The sequence below is a fragment of the Trypanosoma conorhini genome, assembly GCF_003719485.1.
Source record: "Trypanosoma conorhini strain 025E chromosome Unknown Tco_14.4_contig_00139, whole genome shotgun sequence".
NCBI lineage: Eukaryota > Euglenozoa > Kinetoplastea > Trypanosomatida > Trypanosomatidae > Trypanosoma > Trypanosoma conorhini.
In genome coordinates, this window is record NW_021704226.1 from 1 (window position 1) to 24,082 (window position 24,082).

Genomic DNA, 24,082 nt, shown 5'->3' on the forward strand with positions numbered 1-24,082 from the left:
GAAACGCATAAAAAGTTGGAAGCAAAAATAGTAACCACCACCACCACCACCACCACCAGCAGCAGCGGCGCAGGCAGCGGTGACGCAAGTCGACCCGCAGACAACCAACAAAAAAAAAGCACACACACTCACACTCAGGCACACAGACAGTATGCAGAGGCACGTACACGCGGCGTCATCGCCAAGAAGCCCCATCATTTTCTCTGCATGGGGTATGCCTGCGTGTTTGGACGGGGGAGAGAGAAAAGCGAAATAATAATTTAAAGAAAAAACGCCTCACACACAGCGCTGCTTCGTTGGGCCACACTCCCCTTTAGAGGCCTTCTCGCTGGAAGCAACACGCCGCAAGGTGCTTTTCATATGTATTCTCCCCATTCCTCTCACCCCGTTCTCACAGCATTCCTCTGCAAGGGGACGTTCACCATTTTATTCCTCCCTCTCGCATGCTCCCTTCCTTCTTGTTCTCTTTTTATACTTCATCTCCTCCTCCTCGCAAGCAGCCGCCAACGCACACCGATGCAGCAGCAACAGTAGCAGCCATGCCTCTTGAAAAAAGATAAAAAAAAGGCAATCAGGGTACCGCAACCACGCGCACACACACCGGCGGCTCTCTCTCTCTCTAAGTGGGAGTTCTCCCGAGGGAGCCGGTGATGGACGTGGGCCCCGCCCCGCTTCCACCCCCGGCACTGCGCCCGCGCCACCGGTGCGACGCCGCCGCCGCCGCCGAGGCAGAGGCAAGCCCCTGCGCCAAAGCCGCCTGCGCCGCCTTTCGTTCCGCATCCTTCTTCCTCACGTCCTCCACCAGCGCGTCGACGTTCTCGATGAGCTTTACATTGTCCTGGTAGAGGCGCCGCCGCTCCTCGTCGCTGGCGCGCAGCCGCTCGTCCAGTTTCTCCACTTCCTTTTCGAGCGTGCTGATCGCCCCGGTGATGCTGCCGATGAGCTCCTCCTTCTCCGCCAGCGTCAGCTTCACCGCGTCGTGCGACTCCTCCTTCTGCTGCATGTCCAGCACCGTCGCCTCCAGCTCTTTCCGCAGCGCCTCGTGGGAGGCCTGCTGCGTCGCCAGGGCGTTCTGCGCGGCGGCCAGCTGCGCCGTCAGGGATGCCACCTCGCCGGTGAGTTGTGTGACGGTCTCCTGCACCCCTTTGGCCTCCTCCACCTGCGCCTGCAGCGCCAGACAGCGTTCCTGCATCTCCACCAGCTGCTCTTCAAAGCCCCGGGTCGCCTTCAGCCCGTAGCGCCGCGCGTTTTCACTGACCGGGTCCCGCCCAAGCGCCGTGAGCTGCTCACGCAGGAGTGCCTCCCGCTCCATCCACTCCCGCCGCTCCGCCAGTAGCGTGGCATTTGTGCGCTGCAGCAACTCCACCTCCACCGCCGCTGTGTCTGCCGCCGTCGCCGTGGCAGTCGTCGCCCCCGCTCCTGCTGCTGCTGCGGCCGGGGCCGCCGTGGCCGTTGCGGCGTTGGCCCGAGACAAGGATGCCTCATGCAGCCGCAGCTCCGCCTCCTGACGCGCCTGCTCCGCCGCGTGTATGCGCAGCTGGGCGGAGGCCAAGTCTCGGTGCGCCTTGTCGAGGCTCAACTGCAGCGACGCCACCGTCTCCGCGAGTCGCTCCTTCTCACCACGCATTGCCTCAATCAAGTTTCGGTTCTCCGCCAGCGCACGATCGTCGGGGAAGATGGAAAACAGCAAGTCCTGCGTGCATTGCTGCTCCAGCAACGCGAGCTCGACGCGGCGCAGCCGCTCGCGAAGCGCCCGTTCATCCTCGTACTGGGACGCCAGCTTATCCCGCTGCTGCGTCGCACTCGCTTCCAGCTGACGAATGCTTGCCTGTTGCGCCGCGTTGCGTGACTCAATCTGGTGGTTCTGCTGCACCAGCTGGGCAATAAGGCGGTCCTTCTCGGACAGCTGCGTCGCCACAATCGCGGCGTCCGCCTCGCGTTGCCGCTCGTGCTCCACGCCGGCCTGCCGCCAGCGGTCGAGTTCCCCCAATTGCTGGTTGTTGGTTTCCTGCGCGTGGCGCAACTGCGCCTCCAGGTCTTCAATGGTCGCCTTGGCGGTGTCGAGAGCGTCAACCGTCGCCTCGTACTCCTCGCGCGTCATCATCGTCGCCATGCGCGCCAGCGCCTCGTCGCGGGAGCGTCCGGCGGCGGCCGCTTCCTCCTCCATGCGCCACATGCGATCCAGCAGCGTCGTGTGCTGCCTCCGCTCCTCGTGATGGGCTGCGAGAAGCCGTTCGTACTGCGACTGCACCCCCTCCAGCTTCACCTGGAGCTGCCGCACGGCCTGCTGCCCACCGGCGATGTCGTCGTCGTCGTCGTCGTCGTGTGCCTCATCCTCCTCCTCATCACCGCCAGCCGCTCGGCGTGGTTCGGCGCAAGCGCGTTGCACCATCCGCTGCCGCCGGGCCGCCAACTGCAGGACGCGCTGAATGGTGTGCTCCTTCAGCGACGCCGTGCGCAGCAGACTTGTGATGTTGTGCAGCAGCTGCGCCTGGTCGTGCTCCCCGCGACGGCCCACCTCCGCCGCCGCGGGCTCGTCGCTCTGCAGCGCCACAGTGGACGCTGCGGCGTGCGGAAGGCCGGCGATGGCCGCCTGGAGATCCGCCGCGGAGCGGAGGAGGACACGCTGCGCCTCTCCCCAGCACTTCTGCATCATCTCCGCGTGCTCCGACTGCCGGGCGGAGGCGAGTTCGACGGCCTGGTTGGCCGCGCGTACCCCCAGCTCCGTGCAGAGGCGAACAAGCGAGGCGACAACGGCGTCCTGCGTGGTGCCTGCTGTGGCCGCCGCCGCCGCTGCCACCGATGATGCCGATGCCTCTGTGCCGCCGCCCTCAGGGCAGAGAACACCGCTCCCGCTGCCGCCATCACCCGGCCTGCGCCCAAGCTCCAATACGCGAAGGAGCGAGGCGGCCAGGCCGTTGTCCGTCAGCGTCAGTTGGGCCCTATGCTTCCGCAGCACGGCGTCCATGTGCCCCTCCATGTGCTCCTGCAGCTGCAGGTAGCGATCGTCCGACACCTGCGGAAGCCGTCGCGCGTCCTCGTCGCCGTCCTCCTCCTCCTCCCCTACTGCCGCGTCGTCGTATTCTTCCTCTTCTTCACGGTGATGGTGGAACGCACGTCTCTGAACTGAGTTCCCCCCTCCGCTACTTTCCACCTCCACCTCCTCCTCTTCCTCTTCCGGCTGCTGCTGGTGCTGCTGTTGTGACGGCAGCTCCTCCGACGGCGTCTCTTCCCGCCTACGTTTGCGGTTCACGCGGCGGTGCGGCTGCGCGGCCTCGGCGTCGGAGGTGGCGCGACTTCCCGCGTCCGCCGCCACACTTTCCTCGCCGTCGCGTTTGCGCTGCTGCTGCTCCGCGGCCTCGGCGCGCTGCGTCGCCGCGTACAGCTGCTGCAGCAGCTCCTGGTTGCGCTGCAGCAACTCCGCCACGGAGTTGACGGAGTAGCGGTCGAGGTTCTCGTCCGCGCGGAGGAGCTCGAGGAACTGCCGGTTCTCCTCCGTGTCCCCGCTGACGCACAGCGTCCTTGTCGCCGAGTCCGCGGAGGCGCCACTGCGTGCACCGTTGCGGCTGCTTCTGCCGCTGCCGCCGCCGCTGCCGCGATCTGCCGCCGCGGGGCCGACGGTCGCGTAGTGCGACGGACGTCCCAGCGCGACGCCGGTGAGCCGGTCGGTGACCGGGAGCTGCGGGACACGCGTGACGTCCACCTCCACCGACGGGGAGCCCAAGTTGCGCAGCGCCAGCGAGCGGCGCGGGCGGTGCGAGCTCCTGGCGAACACGCCCATGCCTGTCCGCACGCCCCCCTCAACCTCGAGCGGCTCCGCCGGCTGCAGCGTGACGTCCAGGAAACTAACAGCGCCCTCGCCCGCCCCCGTCGCAGCCCCCGACACGGCCCCGCGGCGCTCAAGCAGGGACTGAACCGCCGATGCCACGCGGCCCCGCTGCGCACGGCGGCTGTTGGGACGCAGCGGCTCCTCGTCCGCGAGGAGCACCTCGGAGTCGGACACCGACTCCCCCTCCTCCAGTGACGGCCCCCGGCGCTCCTGCCGCTCCAGCGTGCGGCGCTGCCGTTCGACGCGTACAAGCAGGGAGGCCACCTGCTGCGTCAGAACCGCGTTGCGGAACACCAGCTGCTCGCAGTCCTCGCGCACGCACTTGTCCTCAGCCTCCAGCGTCTGCAGCGAGGTGCGCAGCTCCGCCTGGATGGCCTCCAGTTCCTCGATGCGGCCCTCCGCCTCCCGCAGCCGCTCAGCCGCCGATAACTGCGACGCCGCAATGACGGCCTGCTGCTCCAACTCTCGAATGGCCGTCTTCCACAGGCCCTCGTGCTGCAAATCCTCTTCGTTCCAGGCGGGTGCGGGGGCCGAAGCCTCCGCCGTGGGACCATGTGCCGAATGAAAGGTCTGCTCCTTCCCACTTGAGTCGTGTGTAACGTCCTCAGTTGCGGTTGCGGTTGCTGCTGCTGGTGGCACGGCCGACACGGAGGGGTCTTGCAGCACGGCACGGTAGCCTTCATGAATGCGCCCCAAATCCAGCACGCCAGTCCCCTCCACCTTCACCTCCGCCTCCTGCGACAGCGGCGGCAGAGACACGGCGCCCAACGCCGTCTCCAGTTCGGACTTTAAGCGCTGCAATTCCAGCTTCACTGTTTGACACTCCTGCTCCACCGCATCACGCGCCTGCAGCAGCTGCCGGTGCTCTTCGACGGGAACTGTCGTCGCACGCAGCAGCTGCACCTCTTGCCGATAAGCGGCATTCTCCTTCACCACCCTTGACAGCAGCGCGGTCAACTCCTTCAGCTGCGTCCCCATAGCCGCTTGCTGCTGCTGCTGCAACTTCAATGTGCCACGCGTGTGAAGCACCTCCGCGCAGAGGGCGGACTGCGCCGAGTCGCCTTCGGCAAAGGTGCTTCCGCCTGTGCAGCGACTGCCACTTTGCGCCGTGCGAAACGCCTCCGATGTCGCCTCCTCCCCCAGCGACGACAGGCGCTGCTGCTGCTGCTGTTCCTCCGTTAGCCGCGCGCTCTCATCGCCCCGCTCATGCGAACTCGTGTCGACCTCAAGGGCGAAGGAGCGCTGCGCCACGGAGGGGGACGAGGACGCGTGGGCGTCGTCGTCGCCGGCGGCTCGCCCGCCCAACGCCTCAATCACGGCCGCCGCGGCGAAGAGCTGCTCCTGCAGCCCCGCAATCTGCGCATTCATCTCCGCCACCGTGCGGGCGTGCGACTGCGTCATCTCCGCCAGCGCGGCGGCGGCGACGGAGGAGGACTCCACGAGGGCCTCGCCGAGCAGCTTCCCGCGCACGCTGCTGCGGTACCGCCGCAGCGCCACCTCCACCGCCTGCGCCGCCTCGTCGCGCTGCACGGCCTCCTCCGTCGCCTGCATCTCGCCCCCCGCGCTTGTCATCGCCGCCGGCCGCGCCCCGCGCGCAGGGATGTTCTACTCGCGTGCGTGCTGTGGCCCGCTGTGTCTCCCCCTCCCGCAGAGGTGCGCCCCCGAGCTGAATTCCGAGCTGCCTGGCGGTCCCCCTACGCCTTCGCTCCTTTGCTGCTGCTGCTGCTGCTGCCGCTGCTGCTGCTTCCTCCTCTCTGCGTTGGGGCGGTGAAGGGCCAGCAGGGCGAGACGCACACAGAGGGAGAAGGAGGCAAAAACGGGGGGAAAAAACAACAACAAAAAACAACAACTAACACACGCTGAAGCACCAACGGGTTCCTCCCCCGCAGCGCCCGCCAGCAACTAGAAGGCAACAGCCAAGGCACATAAGAAGCGAGCAAGCACAAAAAACAACGCGTGCGACCCTTCCCGCCCACCTCTCCCCGCGGCGGCTTCGCCCTGGCTCTCTCGCGTGGCGCACACACAACTAAAACAGACGGCCCCGTGCGCCACCACAATGTGTGTGTCAAAAGAAAAAAAGAAGAAAAAAAAAGGGGGGACCAACGCCAGAACGACGAGACTCCGCTTGGGAGGCCCACGTCACGGTGCCGCACTCCAGCGGCACAGTCAGCAGCAAATAGGCACCCATAACTAACGCCGCATAACAACACACACACACACGCACACACACAACCCCCTCCACTCTCCTCTCCTCCTTTCGGTGAATGTCGTTATTTGTGTCTGCAGCCTTGCCGCCCTCCTCCGCCCTGCGCCACCGCCTCCACCAGAGACGTGGGCACGCAGAAGCAGCACACACCTGCCCAGCCTATCACGCGTCAGCGGTCACTCTTTTTTAGTCGTTCCTTCGTTTCGTTCCCCCTCCCCTCTTTTTGCGTCTTTAACTGTCAGTACTCTCTCCTCCTAGCTCCGTGCAGACGCCGCTTACGCGTTTTGCTGACGACGGAGTTTGTTCGTTTTTGTTTTTGTTTTTGATCATGTTAACCGCGGGGAGACAACGACGATGCCAACTTTTTCCCCCTATTTTCTTTCCTCTTCTTCCGTTACTCTTCGCGGCTGCGGCCCACACATCACACATTCAGACTCATGCACGCCTGCGGCCCATCACTGCTCGAGAAGGTACATGAAGCAGTAGTGCTGCTTACAGAGAAAGTAGGCGACCTGAAATGCGAGAATCGGCCCCAAGAGCGGGATGCGGTTGACGCGGCCCACGACGAAGTTTCTGTACACAAACTGCTGCAGCAACGCCGGGAAGAAGGGGTCCCGCAGGAAGGAGAAGGCCATGTTGCGAAGCACCTGCTGCACGCGGAGACTGTCGCGCGAGACCGCGGGAATGAACTCCGTCACGTTCCCCGTCGGTGGCCGCGGCAGGAACGGCGCCGCGGCGTCGCCGTTGCCGTTGGCTCCCGCCTTGTCGAGGAGGGCGCTGCCGGCGTCGCCGCCGCGGGAGGAGACTTCGCCGTCCCTCACGCCCCCGGCCCCGGCAACCCCCGCGGGCCCCTGGCGGTCGTCGGCGTTGTTGATGTACACCACCGGCACACGGTGGCGCCGGATGTGCCGCGAGAGCAGGGCGAGCGCGGCGTCGAGGCCGAAGAACGACAGCCCCACCCCCCAGCTGGAGAGCAGCGACTTGGACACCCCGTCGTGCATCACTGCGTGCACGAGGGCCAGGTCGTCGCGGACGGGCGCGTCCGTGGGCGCCGTCGTTGCCGCTGCTTCGTCTTTCTTCGCCTCGCCGCGCCCGTCGTCGTCGTCGCCCGCTCTAGGGAGGACGGGCAGCACGGCAATGCCCGCCGCGCCCGCCGGGAACGCGCGCCTGGCGCAGAACAGCAGCAGCAGCGGCCGCAGCACCAGAAGAAGGTCCACCAAAATTCCCAGCAGGTCCATCGCCGTGCACGGGAAGGACGCCCCGGTTTCCGCAACGCCCGCCTGGTCGTCGTTGTCCGCCGCGGCCCGGCGGTGCACCCGCCGCACCGCCACCCGTGGGATGACGAGTCGCGTGTTTGCGGGCCCAAGCGTGCCCGCCTGCGACGGCGCCGAGGGGACGCGGCCGACGAACGAGGCAGTTATCCGCTCCGTCACCGCGGAGGACGCCCGCCTGCCGTACTCTGGGAGCCGCATGAGCTGCTGCAGCATCAGTCGCAGCCGGCGGCGCACGGCGGCCCAGATCCACGGCACAATGAACAGCTGCTGGTGCACAAAGAGGTTGAGCACGCACTTGAGGGTCTGCAGCGCCAGCAGCACGTTCCACGCCGCCTCGTGGCCGCAGAAGCGACGGAGGCCCAGCTCCAGCAGACACTCCACCTCAGACACCGTCCGGAGGAAGATGCCGACCTGCTCGGTGCGTCCCACGCGCCGACCCGCCGTCGCGTGGATCGTCCTATTCACGAGCGAGTGCAGGTTGATCAGCGTCCACGCGAGTTCGGTGGTGACGAGGTTGCGTGGGTCGGTGACAATCCTGGCAGCCATCTGCGTGAGCCGCTCCAGGCTCTGCGCATTCTCCCCGTTCTCTCGAACCCACGAGATGTACTGCCGAAACAAAGTTGCCGTCATTGACAGACGCCTCCTCCTCCTTCTCCTTCCTCACACACAAACAGACACACGGACCCACTCACTCTCCCTCACACACACACAGTGACACACAGAAAAAGCCACTTCTGGCACTCTGCAGCAGGGGAGGCAAAAAAAACGTTGGGAAAAGCAGCGAAACAGAGGGATACACACAAAGAGAGAGAAATAGAGAAATGCAAAGAAGAAAGGAAGAAGAGGTGAGAGGTGCGAGGAAGCAAAGAAGACAACCCCACGTGAGGCGTGACGAGGAAAAGGACAACATGCCCACCTCACTCCACCCCACACTGTCGCCCGCCTAGCGCGGCGTCAGCAAGCTGTCACGACGACGACGGCTCGCGCGCCTCCTTGTCGTTCCACACCGCCAGCGCGAATTTGCCGCTGCCCTCGCCCTCCGTGCCTGTTTGCCGGATGGTGTGCACGGACGCCGCTGTCATGGCGAGGCCCAGGCCTGACGTCATCACGACAGCCGCGAGCAGCAGTCCATACTCGCGCGGGGGGAACAGGCGCTGCGTGAAGTGGGAGGGGTCAATAAACGGCGTCACCCCGATCCAGAGGACGTAGTACGCGTAAAAGGCCGTCGTGATTGCCAATAAAAACTTCGCGATTGTCCGGTCGTACAGCATCGCGCCACCGCCACTAATTATTTTATGTGGATCCCTTTTCCGCGGTGGCCTCCAGAGAACCAAGCGTAGAATACGGGAAGCGAGCAGCCGTCGAGGGAAGGCAGGCGCGCCTCTCAAACAGTCACCTCCACGCAGAGCGAAGGAGGGCGGAAGGCCAGCCACAACGCGCGGAGCACCGCCACTCCCTTCCTTGCTATTTCAACTGTATACCTCTTTTGCTGCTTACGTTTTTTCCCCTCCCCCTTTTTCTTTTCCCACTCCCCCCGTCCGTGCGTCCGTCCTCCCCTTCTCTCATTTCTCGCTGTTCACCGTTTCACCTTGGGTTTAATCCTCAACACTTGCTTAAGGGCACCTTATTGCACACACATGCACACACGCCGTCGTCGCCGCTCACGCCTCCAGCCCGGGAACAGGTGGCAGGCGTTCAAAAAATACGCACTCCCTGCCGCCGCCCTCCTGCAGCTGCAGAGCCTTCACCACCTCGTCGTACGCCCGCCGCGCAGCCCGCAGATAGGCGCCGTCGTCGATAAGATTCTCGAAGAGCGTCGGCACAGGCACCACGCGAGGGGCGGCGTCGCCGCTCGCCGGCTCCCCGCCACACATCTGCCGCTGCTGCTGCCGCTGCTGCCGCAGGCGCCTGCGGTGCTCCTCCACGGCGTACGGATGGGCCTTGCGGGTCTCGCTAGCGTCTGCGCCCTCCTCTGCGGCGGGGTGCAGGAGACCGTGCAGCGCCTCCTCCGCCTCCCCAACAGTAAAGGAGGCAAGGAAGAGCACCGCGGCCTCCGCCAACTGCGGGGCGTCGGCAATGTTCGGCTCGCCATCGCGCCGCACAAAGGTGCCCGCAACGAACTGGCGCAATTCCTCCGCGTCCATCTCCCACGCATTGGCGGTGAAGTGTACAACGACGGAGCCGCCATCGCCTGGGGCCTGCTCCGCGGCGGCGCTCACCTGCTGGACGTGCACCACCACCCCAGGTCGCACCTCGCAGAGGGCAAGGAAGAGCGGCGGAAAGGCCTCCTCCCCTTTGTCGTCGTCCTCCGCCTCCGCCTTCGCCTCGCCCGCGCAGCCGGCGGCACGCAGCGCGTCCCACGACACAAGCGGCGTCTTCGCCACCACAATAACCCGAGAGAACCGCACCTCATTGCTGCCATGATGCTCGGGATGGCTCTTGTCGGCGCCATCCTTCCCTGTGGATGCCGGGGCAGGAGCCGGGGGAGAGGCGGAGGAAGATGAGGCCGCAAACGCACGCGCCAGGGTGCGGGGCACCACCACCACCTTTGCCTTTACGCGCTGACGGTTACTCATCTCAATCGACGGTGTGGCGCTATCCACGGCGCCCGTTTCCTGCCGACGGAGACCACCACGACAGGGCGGAAGTAAACTACGCCGCAGCACAAAAGTGGCATCCCACACAGCGGCAATGCGGCACATGTTCTGCGGCATCTCACTGCTGCCGTAGGCGGGCTGCAGGAAAGGGGTCTTGCCACCAAAGCTCCCGATGGATGTAAGCACATGCCGCACCAACTCCAAAGAGTGCAGCAGATCCCCGGGTGCGGCATCAAGTTGTCGCATGAGCGTCACGGTGTCAAGCGCGACCCCGCTGATGCCGTACTTGCGCTCAATCATCATACTTAACGTTTCATCGGGGTGTGCGGCGGCCTCCTGTGCGAAGAGGCGTTTCGCCTCCTCGGCGGCAACGCGGGCTCGCTCCAGGGCCACCTGCGAAAGCGGGTCATCTCCGACGTCCGCCGTACGAGCATGCAGCTGCTCGGCGAGCGACGCCTCCACGTCCTTGACAAACTTCATCAGCCGGCGTTTCTGTAGCAGGCCCACATGCGTGGCCGCAAACACCTGCGCGCGTGTGAGCGGGACGCCTTGCAGTCGCACCTTGCCCTCGCCCGAGGGGAGCATAAAAAAGAAACCGCTGAGGCGCTGAAATTCCATGTGGCGCGCCATGTCAGAGGAAATAAGCTGCCGCACCGTCTCCCCGTTGGAGAGGTAGTGGGTTGGAAGCAGGTCCAGCAGGTAGCGGTGTCGCTCGCACGGCTCGAGCTCGTCCATGCGGTCCACCGCAATGACCCCGCGGCGGCGCGGGGGGTGTTCCTCGCCGCGGCTGTCGCCTGCGACCTCAAGCGGTGCCGCGGGGGCACCCGCAAGGTACGCGCGCATCCGCTCCACCGTCATGGTCTTGAAGGCGCCGCCGTAGTCGTCCTCGCCGTCGCAGTGCAGCACACGGACGCCGCTGCGGGCGAGCGCAGCGGACACCATCGACTGCACCATCCCCGTCCCTTGAATGACGACGTCGAAGGCGTCGTTCCCGGGGTCCAGCGCCGCCCCCGCGTCGTCGAAGCGGCGCACAATTTTGTACGCCTTGACCGGCTGCCGGATTTCCACCGGGCCGCGGTCGTCGGGGAACATCATGGGGTAGCTCTCCTCGTCCACCTGCTCGCAGCGCAGCCCACGCGCCACGCACTTGTCGAAGAACTCCAGGTCCTCCACCTGCTTGTGCGCGCGGTGGTGGGAGAAGACGCAGTACGCGGCGGCGTGCCGGCTGCGCTGCAGGACGCGCACAAGCGTGTCCGCCAGGTCGTCGTTGCAGACGTGATTAAAAAGAATGTCAGAGAGCAGCACAACCTCAAAACCGCCGCCGCCGGTGTACGAGAGCACCTTACGAATGTGCTCCTCCTTGCCCCAGAGCAGCGGCTCCACCACGCAGCGCGTGCGCAGCGCGCCTTGGCGTTCCGCCTCGGACAGCGCCCTCTCGTCGCCCGCGTCCGGCGCCCGCGCCAGCTTCAGCCGCTCCGCCTCCCGCACGAGAAACGCCGCGGCGTCGGCGTCAAGCAGGTCCGCGGTGCAGTTTGCCTGCACGTTCATGTCGAGGATCTCGAGGAGGTCGGGGTCCGGGTAGTCGGTCACCACCACGCAGCGGGCGCCGTTGCGGAAGGCGGCGAGCGACGGAACTCCCAGCCCGGCGCCGAGCTCCAGCACCGCCTTCCCGCGCACGTCAATCATGCCACCGTCCATCCGCTTCACCAGGTACTTCGCGGCATTCCACAGCTTGTGACCCCACAGACTGTGCCGCTTGTGGCGGACGTACACGTGCAGCGGGAGAAGACGCCGCCCCGCGCCGTCCTCCGCCTCCGCGGGCGACTCGCGGTCAAAGCACTCCAGGCGTATCGCGAAGCCCGCGTTCGTCGCGCCCTCGCGACTCAGCCGCACGCGGTCCACGACAATCTCCTCGATGGGGCACTCCACCTCCGCCTCCTCGTCGCCGGCGGCAAACAAATCGCCCAACCCCTGCTCGTCGTCGGACGACATTTTGCCGTTTCCCCTTCCCTTCCTTCCTTCGTCCCGCACACACAGACACGCAAGCTTTCCGCCCTTGGCGCCGCCGTGCAGGGAGGAGGAAGCGACAGCAAGTGAGAGCAACAGCAGCCACCATCCCCACCGCCGCCGCCACAGCAGGAGGAGCAGGAGCAGGAGTGCAGGCAGGCAGACAGGCAGGGGGAGAAAAAAAAAATCAGGCAAGCAAACGTAGCCCGAGCAAAAAAAAAAACAGCAACAAGAAGGAAAAAAAAAAAATTAATGATCGACACGAAAACAATCACAACTGCGCACCGTGTGATACTTGCCCCCCGCTGGTGTCACAGTCCCAGCAAGAGGGCTTCGACGAGGACGATGCCACCAAGTGCGGCACATTCCTGCCGCAACAGATGTGCATCTGGACGCACAGCGTACATGGCAGGGCGCGTCGCGTGGAGATGCTCTCGGCGACTGTAGACGTGCTCAAGAAACGCCATTGCCTCTAGACGCAGCCGCTGATGCGCCACCGTCAAGGATGTTTGTAAGCAGTTTCTGGTGTCCCACTTCTCTAGCAGCAGCCCCGGCCTCTCCCCGTCTCCCATTGCGCCGTCTATAGGGGTGCGTGGACGCCCCAAAGTGTCCAGCTCCGAATCCTCCTCGTTGTCCGCGTCCTCACCACCGTCGTCGTATTTGTGTTGCCGCAGCTTTTTGATGCTGCGGTTGCGCCTGCCATGCGAGGTCTCGCGGCACCGCTTTTCCTCCCGTGCTGGGGTCCACCAGTTCGGTGGGCGACGTGGGGCACACAAGGGGCACCGCGAAAGGTGTACCGCGCGCACCTGCGCCAGCACCGCCGCGAAGGCGCCCAGCGCACCCTCCGCCTCCGCGTGCTGGCACGGAGAGGCACGCCGCTGCAGGAACGTTAGTAGTCTGTTTCCCCCACCGTCCCGCTCCACTGCAGCAGACGCTGCTGAGCCACGGCCTCCCCCACCGGCGCCGCCGCGGCCGTCGGGGGGTTCGCTCGGCGGCGCCCGCCAGAGAACGGAGACGGTGGAGACCGTCGGAGAGCGCGGCGGCGTCTCCTCCTCGTGAGCATCCGTCAGACCACGCGGCAAGGCGGCGACCGCCCCGGCGGGGGCGCCAACACTCCCGCCGTCGCACGTTCCCTCCGCCGCGCCGCAGGTGGAGGTGGAGGACGTCTCCGCGTGCCTCTGCGACGGCGGCTGGCGCGAGTTGCGGTGGTGGGCAAGCAGCGACCATTGCTGCGGCACCCGCGCGGCGGCGGAGGCGAGGAAGGGCAACGGCGCCACAGCGACTTCCATGCGACGCTCTTCGGGCGGGAGTGGGGAGGAATTGTGGTGTTCGCGTCGGACGCCCTCCAACGCCCCCCACTCCTTCTCCCCGCCTTTTTTCTTCCCCCCCCCTTTCTGCCCTGCAGCCGCACACGCACACACACAAACCGAGGAAAAACCAGAAAAAAGGAAACACGGCGGGAGGCGAAGGGGATACTGAAACACAACAGGAGCCGAGGAACTTCGCCCCTCCCCCTCCCCCTCCCCCTCCCCCACCACTCGGCAGTCCAACATGCACACACACGCACACACTCACACAGATGCACACACACACACATATATATATATATATGCACATACGCAGATGAAGTAAAGTTGCGTCAATCACAGCGTTAGACAACAGCTCTGAAAAGAAGGCCAAACAGCAAGGGGGGTTAAAAACAAAAACAGAGTACAGGCACACAAGTAGAAACAGACCGGCGCCCCCCGCATTCGTCACCTCCTGCTGATAAGAACCTAAAGGAAAAAAAAAACAAAAAAAACGAATACGCTTCACGCACTACATGCCGACGCGGTTGCCATCGTGTTTCTCCGCCGGCGGCGAGGCTCCGTACGCCAACGAGGCGAGAGTCGCACCGTTCGTGGCGAGTAGATGCAAATCTTCGGTCAAGCCGAACTTTTCTTCGTTTCGAGAGACCGGCGGAGTGCTGACGAGCGGCGTAGATGCCGACACGGAAGACGTAATCGCCTGCAGCTTCTCCTCCCACCATCGCACTCTATCCATCGGCCCTGGCCCCTGCGAAGGCTGCCGCGGCGACGCAACGTCGCGAGGCTTCACACTGGGCGCCGCCAGTTCCGCCTCCTCGCGCTGCCCCCCATTCCGCTGCTGCGGCGGCGAGGAAGCGGGCACGGTGGCGTAGAGGCCACCTCCAACTCCAGCGGCGGTGGCGGCGCCACCGCCGTCCCGCTGCAAGCGGTCTACTTGGACCAGCAGTTGTCGCTTCTCCCGCTCCACCGACTCCACCGCCTCACGTAGGGCGTCTCGGTCCTCCTGCGTCTGTGCCAGTTGCCGCTGCAGTTCCTCGATGCACTTGCGCAGGTACCGGCAGTCGACATCGCTCTGCTGCGCCGCCTCCTTCAGCCTCTGCAGGCTGCGCTCCGCTTCGCGCAGTTCAGACCTCGCCGCGTCACGGTCCTCCTGCGCCGCCTTGGCCTCCCGCCTGGTGCGCTGCAGCTCCTCACGCATCGAGTACCACTCCGTCTGCTCGCGCCGCATCGTGTCCTGCAACGCCCGTAGATTCCGCTCCGCCGCGGCGACGGCGTCATCGCGGTCCCGCAGGGACGCTCGCTGTGCCTGCAGCGCCTCCTCCAAGGCTGCATTCTCGCGAAGCAGCTTGTCCATGCGGGAGGTGCGCTCCTCCGCGAGCGCCGCGGCCTCCGCCATGATGTTGGAGGTTTCGTCCAGTGACGCCTGCAGGTGATCCGCGCGCTTCGTCTCGGTGCGGAGGTCCTGCTGCGCGCGTGCGAGCTGCTCCGCCAGCGCAGCGGCCGTGGAACGCGCCTCGCCGCAAACAGCCTGCAGCTCCGCTGCCTCCTCCGCCACGCCGCGGCCCGCGCGACACAACTCCGCGTAGGCACGGCCCGCGACGAGGACGTCGTCTTTGGCCTCACGCAACGCCATCTGCATGCCGCGCAGCAGCCGGGCAATCACACGGCTCGTGCCCTCCCAAACGGCGGAATCGCCGTTGCCGTCGCCAGCGCGGTCTCCGTGCGGCTGCGGGGCGAGTGACGCGTGCAGGAGGCGCTCAAGCTCCGTCCCTGTGGGTTTGCACGACATGAATGTGACACGCCCCTGCGGAGGGTCCTTCTTCCCCGCCATTTCCACCGCGACAGTGTCGGTTCCGCCGGCGCCGGCGCCGACAATACTATTTTGCCTCTGGCCAGCACGCTGCTGCTCCTCCTTGATGACGTCGATGAGCTCGTCGCACTCACGACTCACGGCGTCACAGCTGTCGGCGCACTCAAGCGCCGCGGTCGCCAGCTCTGTCCATAATTCCCGGACACCTTTTTGCCTGCGCGCCGCCTCCGCAGACGTCCGCAAGTTGCGCTCCACCTCTCTCGCTCCCTGCTTCTGGTTTATCTCCTCTGCGGCAGTGTCAAGCTGCCGTTGCAGCCGCTCAATCTCCAGCTGATACTCCACGGCCTCATCGGAGAGGGTCTTGATATACGAGTCTGCCTTGGACAGCTTTTCCAGCACGACGGAGAGCTCCTCTGCGGCTTCCGCCTCACGACTTTGACTTGCCTCCAACTCCCGCTGCAGCTGCAGATGCTGCGCCTCTTGCGCGACTGCCAGCAACGAATGATTTTCCGCCGCCTCCTCACGAAGCAGCTGCGCCTCACGGCGGCTCTGCCGCAGCTCCTCGGAAAGGCTTTTCTGCTTCTCTAACAAGTCACGGATGACGCTCTCGAGCTGCTGCCGCGCCGTGGCGTGCTCGTACTTGACGCGGTGAAGCTCCTGCTCACGGTGGCTGGCGTCCCGCGCGCTCACAGCGGCTTTCTCTTTCCAGCGTCGCAGCTCCGCCTCCAAGACGGAGAGGCGGCGGTGCCTGTCCAGGGTGGTTATGTCGTCAACGTCGTACAACCCCCGCTGCTGCGTCGAGGCCCCGGCGACGCCGCCGCTGCTGCTCGAACGCCGCTGCTCAGTGGAGCTGGAGCGTATGCGACGTATCCCTGCCGGCTGCATTCCACTGCTGCCGCGGCTGCTGCTTCGCTTGCCGCTCCCTTCTCGTCGCCTAGCGATACACATACAGAGGAAAGCGAGCGTGTGTGTGTGCATGGGAGAGAGAGGGGAACCAGTTTTAATGTGCTTATTTGTTATCATTTTTGCACGGCAAGGAGAGGGGAGAGCTTGAAATGACACATTCCTTCCCCTCATTGCTACTCCAGCCCGCCCAGCAAAGTCGGCGAAGGACTGTCACGCACAGGCACACTTCTGCGCTGCACCCCCACGGCAGCTTCGATGGCAACGCGAGGATGACATCCCGCCTCCCTCTCCCTGAGTTCCACGAGGCGTCAACACAAGATGAGTTTGATTTTGTTTTTCATTGCCTCTCTTTCCTTTCCACCCCCCTTCTATTTCTTCCCGCCGCTGTTGCCTCTCCTCCCCGCGCCGTGTCCTCCTCCTGCGTCCTTCAATGGCCTCGTTACTTGGGCTTAAACGTTGCCTCGCTGCCGCAGCCTTTGGTGTAGTAAAGGTAGACGGAGCACGTGACGATGACGCCGGCTATGAGGTCCTGCTGCGTGAGCGGTTCGCCGAGGACGGCGGCCGCCACCACTGACATGAGAACCACCTCCACAGCCGCGGCGAAGGCCTTGACGATGACGTTGATGAATTTAAGGATAAACGCCGCGGTGAGGCCGTTGAGGGCTCCCAAAAAGATGATAGGAATGAAGATAACGTGCGGGTGGCGAAAGATGCTCCCGCGAAGGTACTCCTGCGGGGCCACAAGGAGACCAAGCAGCAGGTTGAAAAAAAAGCCGTACAAGTACATGAAGAAGTTCTGCAGGTGAATGCTGGTGCAGGCCTCACGCTTGAAGGCCATCTCGTTGTACACCCCGGCGAGGGAGGAGAGAAACGCCTGCAGCTGGACCGCCAGCAGGCTCACCCCCACCGTCTGCACCACGGTGGGGGAGAAGTACTTGATGAAGAGGCCGACGGTGAGGGCCCCCAGCGCCCCCCACTGCCGCAGGGAGAGGGAGCGGTGGAGCAGCAGCACAAAGAGAACCCCGGTGAAGAGGATGCGGGTCTGCATGAAGAGCTGCACCGTGCCGGGGTCAAAATGGCGGAGGTTCAGGTAGGTGAGGTTGTTGTACAGGGCGTAGAGGAGGGCGGGGACGAGGTAGAACCAACTCATCCGCCACAGCTGCCCGCGCCGCGGCCCGAGCGTCACGCTGTACGGCAGAAATTCCCCGCTCGCCGCGTACCGCAGCGCCACCGAGACGAGGATCTTCGTCGCCTCAATCGACATCACAATCGCCGTGCTGTCGTACGACACCTCCCCCCGCTTCTCCAGCAGCTTGCTGTAGCGTATCGCGAGGAAGAGCAGAATGCTGCTGCCGATGTACATCCCCGCGAGGGCCAGGCCGGGCCAGAGGCCGAACTGCGGGGGCTCGACCGGCGCCTGCTGCGGCGCCTCACGCGCGTCCGCCTCACAACACTCGACCTCCACCCGCGCCTCACGCGACATCTGACGCCGACGACAACTCCCACAATGAGCCGCAGCAACGAGTAGAAGAATAACAGTTAAGAAAAACACGCAAACAGAGGTGACACACGCAAGGACGTAGGCCCAGACACAAGGAGAAAACAAAAAGGAGAGAAGAGCGAGAGGAAGAAACGCCCTCCGCCACAAGAACACACACACACACACACACAACAACAACAACAACTGCAGGGACGCGACGAGGACAACCGCGCAGGCAGCAAAGAAACAGGGTTGCGTAGATAGTATAGCTGTGCAAGGAAGGGACGCAGGGGCAGATAGAGGCCCAGAAGAAATGCTCAAATGGTGAGAGTTAACCCCCTGCAAAAGTAAAACAAAAACAAAACAACCACGTATGCCAACCGGCCGTGAAGAAATGCGTGTTTTACTTTTGCAGGGGGTTAAATCTCTCCATTTGAGCATTTCTTCTGGGCCTCTCTTCTTCTTTTGGTCACAGCTCTTCCGTCGTGGAGCGGAGCGCCACCAGCCAACGCCCCGCATCCTCCATGGGCGTCGCCGTCGCGTCGGCCACGGTGGGCGGCGGCAGCAGCTGCACGGAGGCCTCCCTTACGATCACCGACCTCAAATAGTGCAGCATCATCTTGCTAGCCGCGGCGGCCCCGTACTCATGCTCCCAGAGGCAGAGCTGACAGAGCCGCCACACAGGGACGACGGCGACGGCCCCGCTCGGCCGCACCTTCGTGGTGTACTGCCCCTCGAGCGCCCACCACGCACGAATTACGCGGCAGACACGGCGCTCGAAGACGTACGGCAAAACAGAGAAGACCACCACGTCATTCTCCACCCCCGCCGCCCCAGCAAAACCCTCCAGGACCTCGGACGGGGTCTGCGTCGTCACCTCAAGCGGCGTCATCTCCGCCGGCTGCAAAAAGAGGCAACGACACACAGCCGTCTCCTTCGCGTTAACGAGGGTGCCGCCGCTGTTCCGCAGCCACAGCGCACACAGCTCGCTGGATATCCGTCTCTCCCCCGATTCCTTGCCACCCGACGCACCGCCGTGGTCGTAGCTGCCGAACGCAGCGCCTGGCGTCTCTTCCACGCGCTCACGCGAGGCGTAGCGACCCGCCAGCATGTAACTTTTGCCAGGGTGCCAGCGGCGACCATCGGCTTCCTTCAGGCGGGACCGCAGCACATCCGTCCATCGCTTCTGGGCCTTGCGGCGCCGTCGCAACTGCCGCTCCATCTGTGCCACGGCGGGGTTGCCCGCGTAGAGGAGGAGGAAGTGAAGCAGGGAGCGGTAGTGCTCCGCAAAGGGAAGACTCGCCCACTGAATCAGCGCCGACAGCCGACCCAGCGGGATGGGGGCGCCAAGCATGAAGGTAAATAGGTATGCCAACTGGTCGTTGACCTGCTGCAACAGCAGCGAGTGAGTCTGGGTGAGTTGCGGGGCATGCAGGAGGATGTCGCTCATGTAGCCCTCCCTGGCCTCGGAGCACCAGCGCCGGAACATGTCGTTCCCCTCCACAGATTCCCGCAGCTCCAGCGAGGTGGACACGCATCGTGCGCTTGGGACGTCCCGCTGCCCTGCGGCCGCGAGTTCCTGCAACAGCAGCGGTGGCAGCTCACGCGCGTCAGCCGCAGCTATCCAGTGATGCATGAGCTGCGTTGAAACGAACGCGCTGGCGTGCGCGCCGTGGCTGCCGGTTGCCGCGCCCTTCTCGCCCACCGCCTCGACCGACTCGGCTAAGGCGTCCAGCATGAACCAAAGGCTAAGCATGTACGTCCAGCGGGACGCCTCCCCCGCGCCCTCCCCAGTTGCCGCCCTGACAGCAACATCACCGCCGCTGCCGCGGGGCCTCGCCTCGTCCGCTCGCAGGATTCGACGCCCCGCCTGCACCCACGCCGCATCCTGGTCCACATTACTCGAGGCAAGAAACAGCGAGGGCAAGTTCGGGTAGCACACATATCCAGCTGAGGAGAGGCGAAACTGTGAGTCGAGGGCCAGCAGTAAACGCACAGTTGCCTCAACAGGGCAGGGAGCGGCCGCGGCACGGGCGGGCGGCGTGCCAGCAGTCTCCGTCGACGCAGAGCTGAGGTAACCGCGAAGGTACGCCACGGGGTTATGCGCTGCGGCGTCCCCCATCACTTCCACGTCACTTCTCCTCCGACTCCCCGCCGCTCGCGTCGCCGGGCCCTCAGCGCCCTCAGCCTCGTGCGCCGATCCTGACTTCGATTGTGCGGGCGCCTCTACCTGGTGATACTCGCGCCTGACCAGCTCTACAAACTCGTGCGACGTGAGCGGTTTCGAGGAGAGCAGTATACGCCGCACCATGATTTCACGTATGCGACGCTGCGACTGCAGAGGAAGCACAACCGCCGCCGCCGCCGCTGCTGCTGGTGCTGCAGCTGTGTTGGTGATGGTGGTGCCGCCGCCTCCGTTGGTGACGGTCGTCATACCTAGCCGTATCCATGTGCGCCGCATCGACCTCTCGCAGTTGAAACACACACACACACACACAGCGGGAGAGCGGGAGAGAGCTAAATGCAAACAACAGCAAGAGGGAGAAGTAAAGAACTGTACGCGTACACGCCTTTAAAAGCGCACCATCGACGTGTGTCTGTGGAGGGGCACATGCACGTAAGCAACCGCGCGTCGCCTCCGCCTCTTCGTAAGATTGGCATACACGCAGGCAAGGCGGGGACAAGAAAAAATACAGGGCCGCACCACGTGGTGCGGCACACGTCCAACGCTTCGCCCCATACTTCAACGGGTGCCGCGTTCGTTCAGCGGTGCTTTCGTATAACCGCCAGCCGCTTCATCTCACGCTCCACGGCCCCAGCGATGTCTCTGAAGATGCGCTTCTCCTCCTCAGTTTCGGTCTCCTCCGCCAGCTCCGCCGGTGCCGTGGCCCTCGCGGTTGCTGGCGATCCCGCGGCGTCGCGGGGCGGGAGCCGCTCAATAATTTGCCGCAGTGTCTGCATCACGTCCCCGCTCTCGACAGCGGCATCGCCCTCCGCATCCTCGTCTTCCTCCTCCTCGTCGCTGCTGCTGCCGTCACTGTCACTGCCGCCGTCGCCGGCGGAGGTGCTGCTTGCAGGGCCGTCCTCCTCCTCCTCCGGTGGCTCCTGCCGCGCGGTGGCGTGGGGCCGCAGGAGCCTCAGCAACTCGGTCGCCGGCCCCGCCTGCTCCCCCCACCGCCGCCGCATCTCGTCCGCCACCACCGCGGCCTGCGCCGTCTGCCGCTGCTGCAGCATGTGCAGGAGCGGCACTGCCATTGCGACGTACGTCTCCGCCGCGTCCCCGGCGCCGGCGGGGGCGCACTGCACCATTTCCGCCCCCGCCCCCTCCTCCCTTTTCCCGGCGGTGAGTGGCGTCCCTCCTCCCGGCGCGGCTCGGGGCGCCGGCAACAACCCTCCACACGCGCCCAGCGGCAGAGCAAAACGGCAAAAAGAAAAAAAAAGAAAACGGCACAAAAGGCGGGGAGCAAGTTGCGCAGAAAGACACCACAGATGCACGTCGACGGCGGGGGGCCGCGACTAAACCCACCGCACTTCCGCCAGGCACCACGTCGCGGCCGCGTGTGCCCATCGCCCCTCCGTTATTACAACAGTGTGAGCATCAGCTGGAAACAACAAAACAACACTGAAAAGAAGAAACAAATAAACTCGAATTTCTCCCCTCTCTCTCTCTCACACACACACAAACATATATATATATATATTTACAACAAAGGCAAGACTTGTTTCTCGCATCCTTTTCGCAGAGGCACCCACACAGTGAGAGAAAAAGCACACAGCGCAGGTGCATTTCCAATAGAGAGAGTGAAAAGAAAAGGAAAGAAGGGGTGCTGAGATACTCAAGATGCAGGAACAATAATGACATGCTGAGTGAATAAGAGCAGGCAGGAAGCGAATCCAAATCAAAAAAGAAGAAGAAGAAAAAACAACAACAACCAAGGCAAAAGTAAATAGAGATAAGATGCACAAAACACCAAATAAGGGCTTCTGCTGTCGCCGTCCGATTGAACAGCGGCTACCCGCTGCGGGAGGCCACATTTGTGTCGGAACGTGTAGATGCCTCTGCTGCCACTTCCACGCGGCAAGCGGCATCGCGTGCTTCACGCGCTCCCTCGCCGCGGTGTGACTCAAACTTCATCGGAGGGTGGCAGGACCTTTCCTCGGCCGGCTGCTGCGGATCCGCGCGCTCCTCAATCGCGTTCGTCGGCGAAACGGCACCGGTGGAGCCCAGACGACGCAGGGCTCGTTTCCACCCCTTTTCCTCGGCGTCTTCTCTCCAGCGACGTTCGCGCTGGGCCCGTTCCACCTCGCGGGCCCCATACAGCGCCGGGGCGAGCCCCAGCAGCGCCACGTAGTGGAATACGGCTGTGACGACAAACGTGTACTGGTAGCCTTTGGCCTCGGCGATGTACCCGCCAATCACCGCACTCCCCGCCCATGTGAGGGAGGAGAAGCTCTCAAAGGCGGACCACTTGGCGCGGCTGGACTTTGAGACGCAGTCCATGATGACGCTGCGGGTGACGCCGCGGGTGGAGTTCATCAATGCATTGCGAAGGACAAATATCGGAAGCAGGATGTACAGATTGAGGTGCGTCAGACCCATCAAGAGGAGCAGCGTCGTGCCCACCAATCGCACCGAAAAGACGGCAGCTACCCGACTCACGTAGTGCGCCCCGAGGTACCGCACCAGCGTCGATATAGCGGCGGTGGTGACGGAGATGGCAATGTACACGCTCATGAGAACCACCGGTGACACATGGTAGTCGTTGACGAAGAAGAGCGGGATGTACCGCATCGTCATGCCGGAGCCAACTGCCACGAGAAAGTCAAAGAGGCACACCAAATACGGCACCGCCGACCACTCAAAGGCGGCCGTTGCATGGTGCCACGCCGCCGCCACCGCGCGCGCCGCCGGGTTTCGCGCCTCCTGCGCCGCAAGGTACGCCCTTTCCTTTCGTGCGCTCCGCAGCGCAAGACGGGCGAGAACGGCCTCACGCTGCGCCACGCCGGCCTCATACAATTTTGCGCACTCCCCCAGCTCCAATGTCGCCGCCTCGGCTGGATTCTGCGTGTCAGGTGCGGCGAGCAGAGGGTGCTCTGTCGACGACACGCCTTCGCTCGAGGTGAGAGGGTCGCTGCTCGTCTGGCTGGGTGTTGTCGCCTCCTTGCCGGGCCCTGGGGCCTCGGGGGCGTCGGAGGCAACGACGTGCTGCGACGCGTGGCCCCCCACGTATTCCTCCAGCGCATACTTGTCCTTCAGCGTGAAGAGCGCCAGCTGGGCGACGGGGTGCAGCGAGACACCCGTGTACATGAGCATCTGCAGGCTGCTTACGTCCCACTCGTTGCCGAGCCTCAGCAGCATGACGAGCGAGGCTGCGGAGCCGACGCAGTCGCACAGGGTCTGGTTCACCCACTTCAGGTTGTACGCAAAGTCGCGCCGGCCGGTTTCGATGCTGTCGGCGAACAACGCCTCCGTCCCGGTGGAGACCATCCCGGAGTACAGCCCCCACAGCATCGCGGAGAAGAAGAAGACGTGCACCTGCAGCATGGAGACGCCAAAGAGCGAGAGGGCGGCGGCCACCATGCCGCTGAATGCGCCAAGCCTAATAAGCGTCTGCCGTGGTAAGCCAACGGCAAAGCCAGCAATAAGCGCGCCCGCCATCTGCGCCGCACCAGAGGTGGCCGACAGCCAACCAACGGTTGTGTCGCCAGAGAGGCGGTTGATGAGGATCTGAAACACCTGCGAGTACCACAGTGAAAAGCACGCCCCGTCGATAAAGCAGAAGGCCAGCACGCGTCGGACATTGGGGTTGTGTAGCGCCGCCCAGTCACCACGGAGGGTCCTCCGCCTGTGGCGTCTACCACAAGCTCCCTCGCTCATACGCTACACACACACACACGCACGCACGCACGTGTGCCTCTCCTTAAGGCGAAAACAGAAAAAAAAACAATAACAACAAACGCACTTCAGCGAGGCTAACCGCAGCTGGAAGCGCGCAGTGAAAGAAGAGAAGGCGGAGAAGAGTGGTGGCAGCGCCGAAAAACAAAAAAAAAAAGAAGTCGTGCACGTCTCAGTGCGGGGGGTTCCCCTTGAAGAGCCGATGCGAGGTGGTGGGCTGCATCCCCGTGCTCCCACGCATTCTCCCTCACTCTCCCCCATCTTTTTTTCCTCCCTTTTTTTTCACCTTGAAAAAAATAATAACAATCACAATAACTATTTTTTTTTTCTTTTCTTTTACTTTCGCCAGGGTAAAAACAACAACAACCCGTGAGACCCCCCCCCCGGCGAACGGTGCTGGCACAAGATGCCACGCTACCGCCACGGTCTCCCGGGACCCTGGCGTTCACAGCGAGCCGCCCCTCCGTTGCGTGGGCGTGAAGAAGTAAAGGAAGGAAGTGGTTACAGCCGCGTAGCTAAACAAGTCAGCAAACAGCAACTACACCACGAAAAGAAAAATAGATAGAGAGAGAGAAAGATATATATATATATATATATAGAGAAGACGAAAAGTTCATAATCTCAGTCGGTGCCACGTCCTGCTTGCTTTAATTGACGGAGATGCCACTCCATGCTGTGCGCCGCAACGGCAGCCGGCACGAGTATGAACGCCCCTACGTAGTGGATTACGGCTGTGACGGCAAACGTGTACTGGTAGCCTTTGGCCTCGG

At 63.8% G+C, this 24,082-nt stretch overlaps 10 protein-coding genes across 10 annotated transcripts, besides 22 other annotated features; all 10 read right to left on the reverse strand.

Annotated features, from left to right (window-relative positions):
- The first annotated feature begins 33 nt into the window (after nucleotides 1–33).
- Nucleotides 34–58: a microsatellite.
- Nucleotides 59–119: 61 nt separating this feature from the next.
- Nucleotides 120–149: a microsatellite.
- Nucleotides 150–619: 470 nt separating this feature from the next.
- Nucleotides 620–5,401, reverse strand: Tco025E_03169 (uncharacterized protein; the record flags this gene model as incomplete). The annotated part of the gene is made up of 1 exon (XM_029370091.1): nucleotides 620–5,401. One exon carries the CDS (start codon nucleotides 5,399–5,401, stop codon nucleotides 620–622), a length of 4,782 nt encoding a protein of 1,593 aa, XP_029229785.1.
- Nucleotides 5,402–5,540: 139 nt separating this feature from the next.
- Nucleotides 5,541–5,574: a microsatellite.
- Nucleotides 5,575–5,654: 80 nt separating this feature from the next.
- Nucleotides 5,655–5,684: a microsatellite.
- Nucleotides 5,685–5,896: 212 nt separating this feature from the next.
- Nucleotides 5,897–5,921: a microsatellite.
- Nucleotides 5,922–6,032: 111 nt separating this feature from the next.
- Nucleotides 6,033–6,060: a microsatellite.
- A 273-nt stretch (nucleotides 6,061–6,333) lies between these two features.
- Nucleotides 6,334–6,368: a microsatellite.
- Nucleotides 6,369–6,490: 122 nt separating this feature from the next.
- Tco025E_03170 (uncharacterized protein) lies at nucleotides 6,491–7,939 on the reverse strand (the record flags this gene model as incomplete). The annotated part of the gene is made up of 1 exon (XM_029370092.1): nucleotides 6,491–7,939. The coding sequence occupies one exon, from the start codon at nucleotides 7,937–7,939 to the stop codon at nucleotides 6,491–6,493; it is 1,449 nt and encodes a 482-aa protein (XP_029229786.1).
- A 9-nt stretch (nucleotides 7,940–7,948) lies between these two features.
- Nucleotides 7,949–7,971: a microsatellite.
- Nucleotides 7,971–8,030: a microsatellite.
- A 58-nt stretch (nucleotides 8,031–8,088) lies between these two features.
- Nucleotides 8,089–8,148: a sequence feature (GA-rich).
- A 126-nt stretch (nucleotides 8,149–8,274) lies between these two features.
- On the reverse strand, nucleotides 8,275–8,580 carry Tco025E_03171 (putative dolichol phosphate-mannose biosynthesis regulatory protein; the record flags this gene model as incomplete). Its single annotated transcript, XM_029370093.1, has 1 exon — nucleotides 8,275–8,580. One exon carries the CDS (start codon nucleotides 8,578–8,580, stop codon nucleotides 8,275–8,277), a length of 306 nt encoding a protein of 101 aa, XP_029229787.1.
- Nucleotides 8,581–8,970: 390 nt separating this feature from the next.
- On the reverse strand, nucleotides 8,971–11,898 carry Tco025E_03172 (putative RAB GDP dissociation inhibitor alpha; the record flags this gene model as incomplete). The annotated part of the gene is made up of 1 exon (XM_029370094.1): nucleotides 8,971–11,898. The coding sequence occupies one exon, from the start codon at nucleotides 11,896–11,898 to the stop codon at nucleotides 8,971–8,973; it is 2,928 nt and encodes a 975-aa protein (XP_029229788.1).
- Nucleotides 11,899–12,041: 143 nt separating this feature from the next.
- Nucleotides 12,042–12,085: a microsatellite.
- Nucleotides 12,086–12,125: 40 nt separating this feature from the next.
- Nucleotides 12,126–12,162: a sequence feature (A-rich).
- A 62-nt stretch (nucleotides 12,163–12,224) lies between these two features.
- On the reverse strand, nucleotides 12,225–13,202 carry Tco025E_03173 (uncharacterized protein; the record flags this gene model as incomplete). The annotated part of the gene is made up of 1 exon (XM_029370095.1): nucleotides 12,225–13,202. The coding sequence occupies one exon, from the start codon at nucleotides 13,200–13,202 to the stop codon at nucleotides 12,225–12,227; it is 978 nt and encodes a 325-aa protein (XP_029229789.1).
- A 216-nt stretch (nucleotides 13,203–13,418) lies between these two features.
- Nucleotides 13,419–13,446: a microsatellite.
- A 21-nt stretch (nucleotides 13,447–13,467) lies between these two features.
- Nucleotides 13,468–13,509: a microsatellite.
- Nucleotides 13,510–13,610: 101 nt separating this feature from the next.
- Nucleotides 13,611–13,648: a sequence feature (A-rich).
- Nucleotides 13,649–13,695: 47 nt separating this feature from the next.
- Nucleotides 13,696–13,714: a microsatellite.
- Nucleotides 13,715–13,731: 17 nt separating this feature from the next.
- Tco025E_03174 (uncharacterized protein) lies at nucleotides 13,732–15,915 on the reverse strand (the record flags this gene model as incomplete). Its single annotated transcript, XM_029370096.1, has 1 exon — nucleotides 13,732–15,915. The coding sequence occupies one exon, from the start codon at nucleotides 15,913–15,915 to the stop codon at nucleotides 13,732–13,734; it is 2,184 nt and encodes a 727-aa protein (XP_029229790.1).
- A 460-nt stretch (nucleotides 15,916–16,375) lies between these two features.
- Nucleotides 16,376–17,419, reverse strand: Tco025E_03175 (putative nucleotide sugar transporter; the record flags this gene model as incomplete). The annotated part of the gene is made up of 1 exon (XM_029370097.1): nucleotides 16,376–17,419. The coding sequence occupies one exon, from the start codon at nucleotides 17,417–17,419 to the stop codon at nucleotides 16,376–16,378; it is 1,044 nt and encodes a 347-aa protein (XP_029229791.1).
- Nucleotides 17,420–17,586: 167 nt separating this feature from the next.
- Nucleotides 17,587–17,619: a microsatellite.
- A 266-nt stretch (nucleotides 17,620–17,885) lies between these two features.
- Tco025E_03176 (uncharacterized protein) lies at nucleotides 17,886–19,877 on the reverse strand (the record flags this gene model as incomplete). The annotated part of the gene is made up of 1 exon (XM_029370098.1): nucleotides 17,886–19,877. One exon carries the CDS (start codon nucleotides 19,875–19,877, stop codon nucleotides 17,886–17,888), a length of 1,992 nt encoding a protein of 663 aa, XP_029229792.1.
- Nucleotides 19,878–19,895: 18 nt separating this feature from the next.
- Nucleotides 19,896–19,914: a microsatellite.
- A 265-nt stretch (nucleotides 19,915–20,179) lies between these two features.
- Tco025E_03177 (uncharacterized protein) lies at nucleotides 20,180–20,725 on the reverse strand (the record flags this gene model as incomplete). Its single annotated transcript, XM_029370099.1, has 1 exon — nucleotides 20,180–20,725. One exon carries the CDS (start codon nucleotides 20,723–20,725, stop codon nucleotides 20,180–20,182), a length of 546 nt encoding a protein of 181 aa, XP_029229793.1.
- A 376-nt stretch (nucleotides 20,726–21,101) lies between these two features.
- Nucleotides 21,102–21,120: a microsatellite.
- A 308-nt stretch (nucleotides 21,121–21,428) lies between these two features.
- On the reverse strand, nucleotides 21,429–23,294 carry Tco025E_03178 (uncharacterized protein; the record flags this gene model as incomplete). The annotated part of the gene is made up of 1 exon (XM_029370100.1): nucleotides 21,429–23,294. The coding sequence occupies one exon, from the start codon at nucleotides 23,292–23,294 to the stop codon at nucleotides 21,429–21,431; it is 1,866 nt and encodes a 621-aa protein (XP_029229794.1).
- Nucleotides 23,295–23,299: 5 nt separating this feature from the next.
- Nucleotides 23,300–23,325: a microsatellite.
- Nucleotides 23,326–23,863: 538 nt separating this feature from the next.
- Nucleotides 23,864–23,889: a microsatellite.
- Nucleotides 23,890–23,910: a microsatellite.
- Nucleotides 23,911–24,082: the final 172 nt, after the last annotated feature.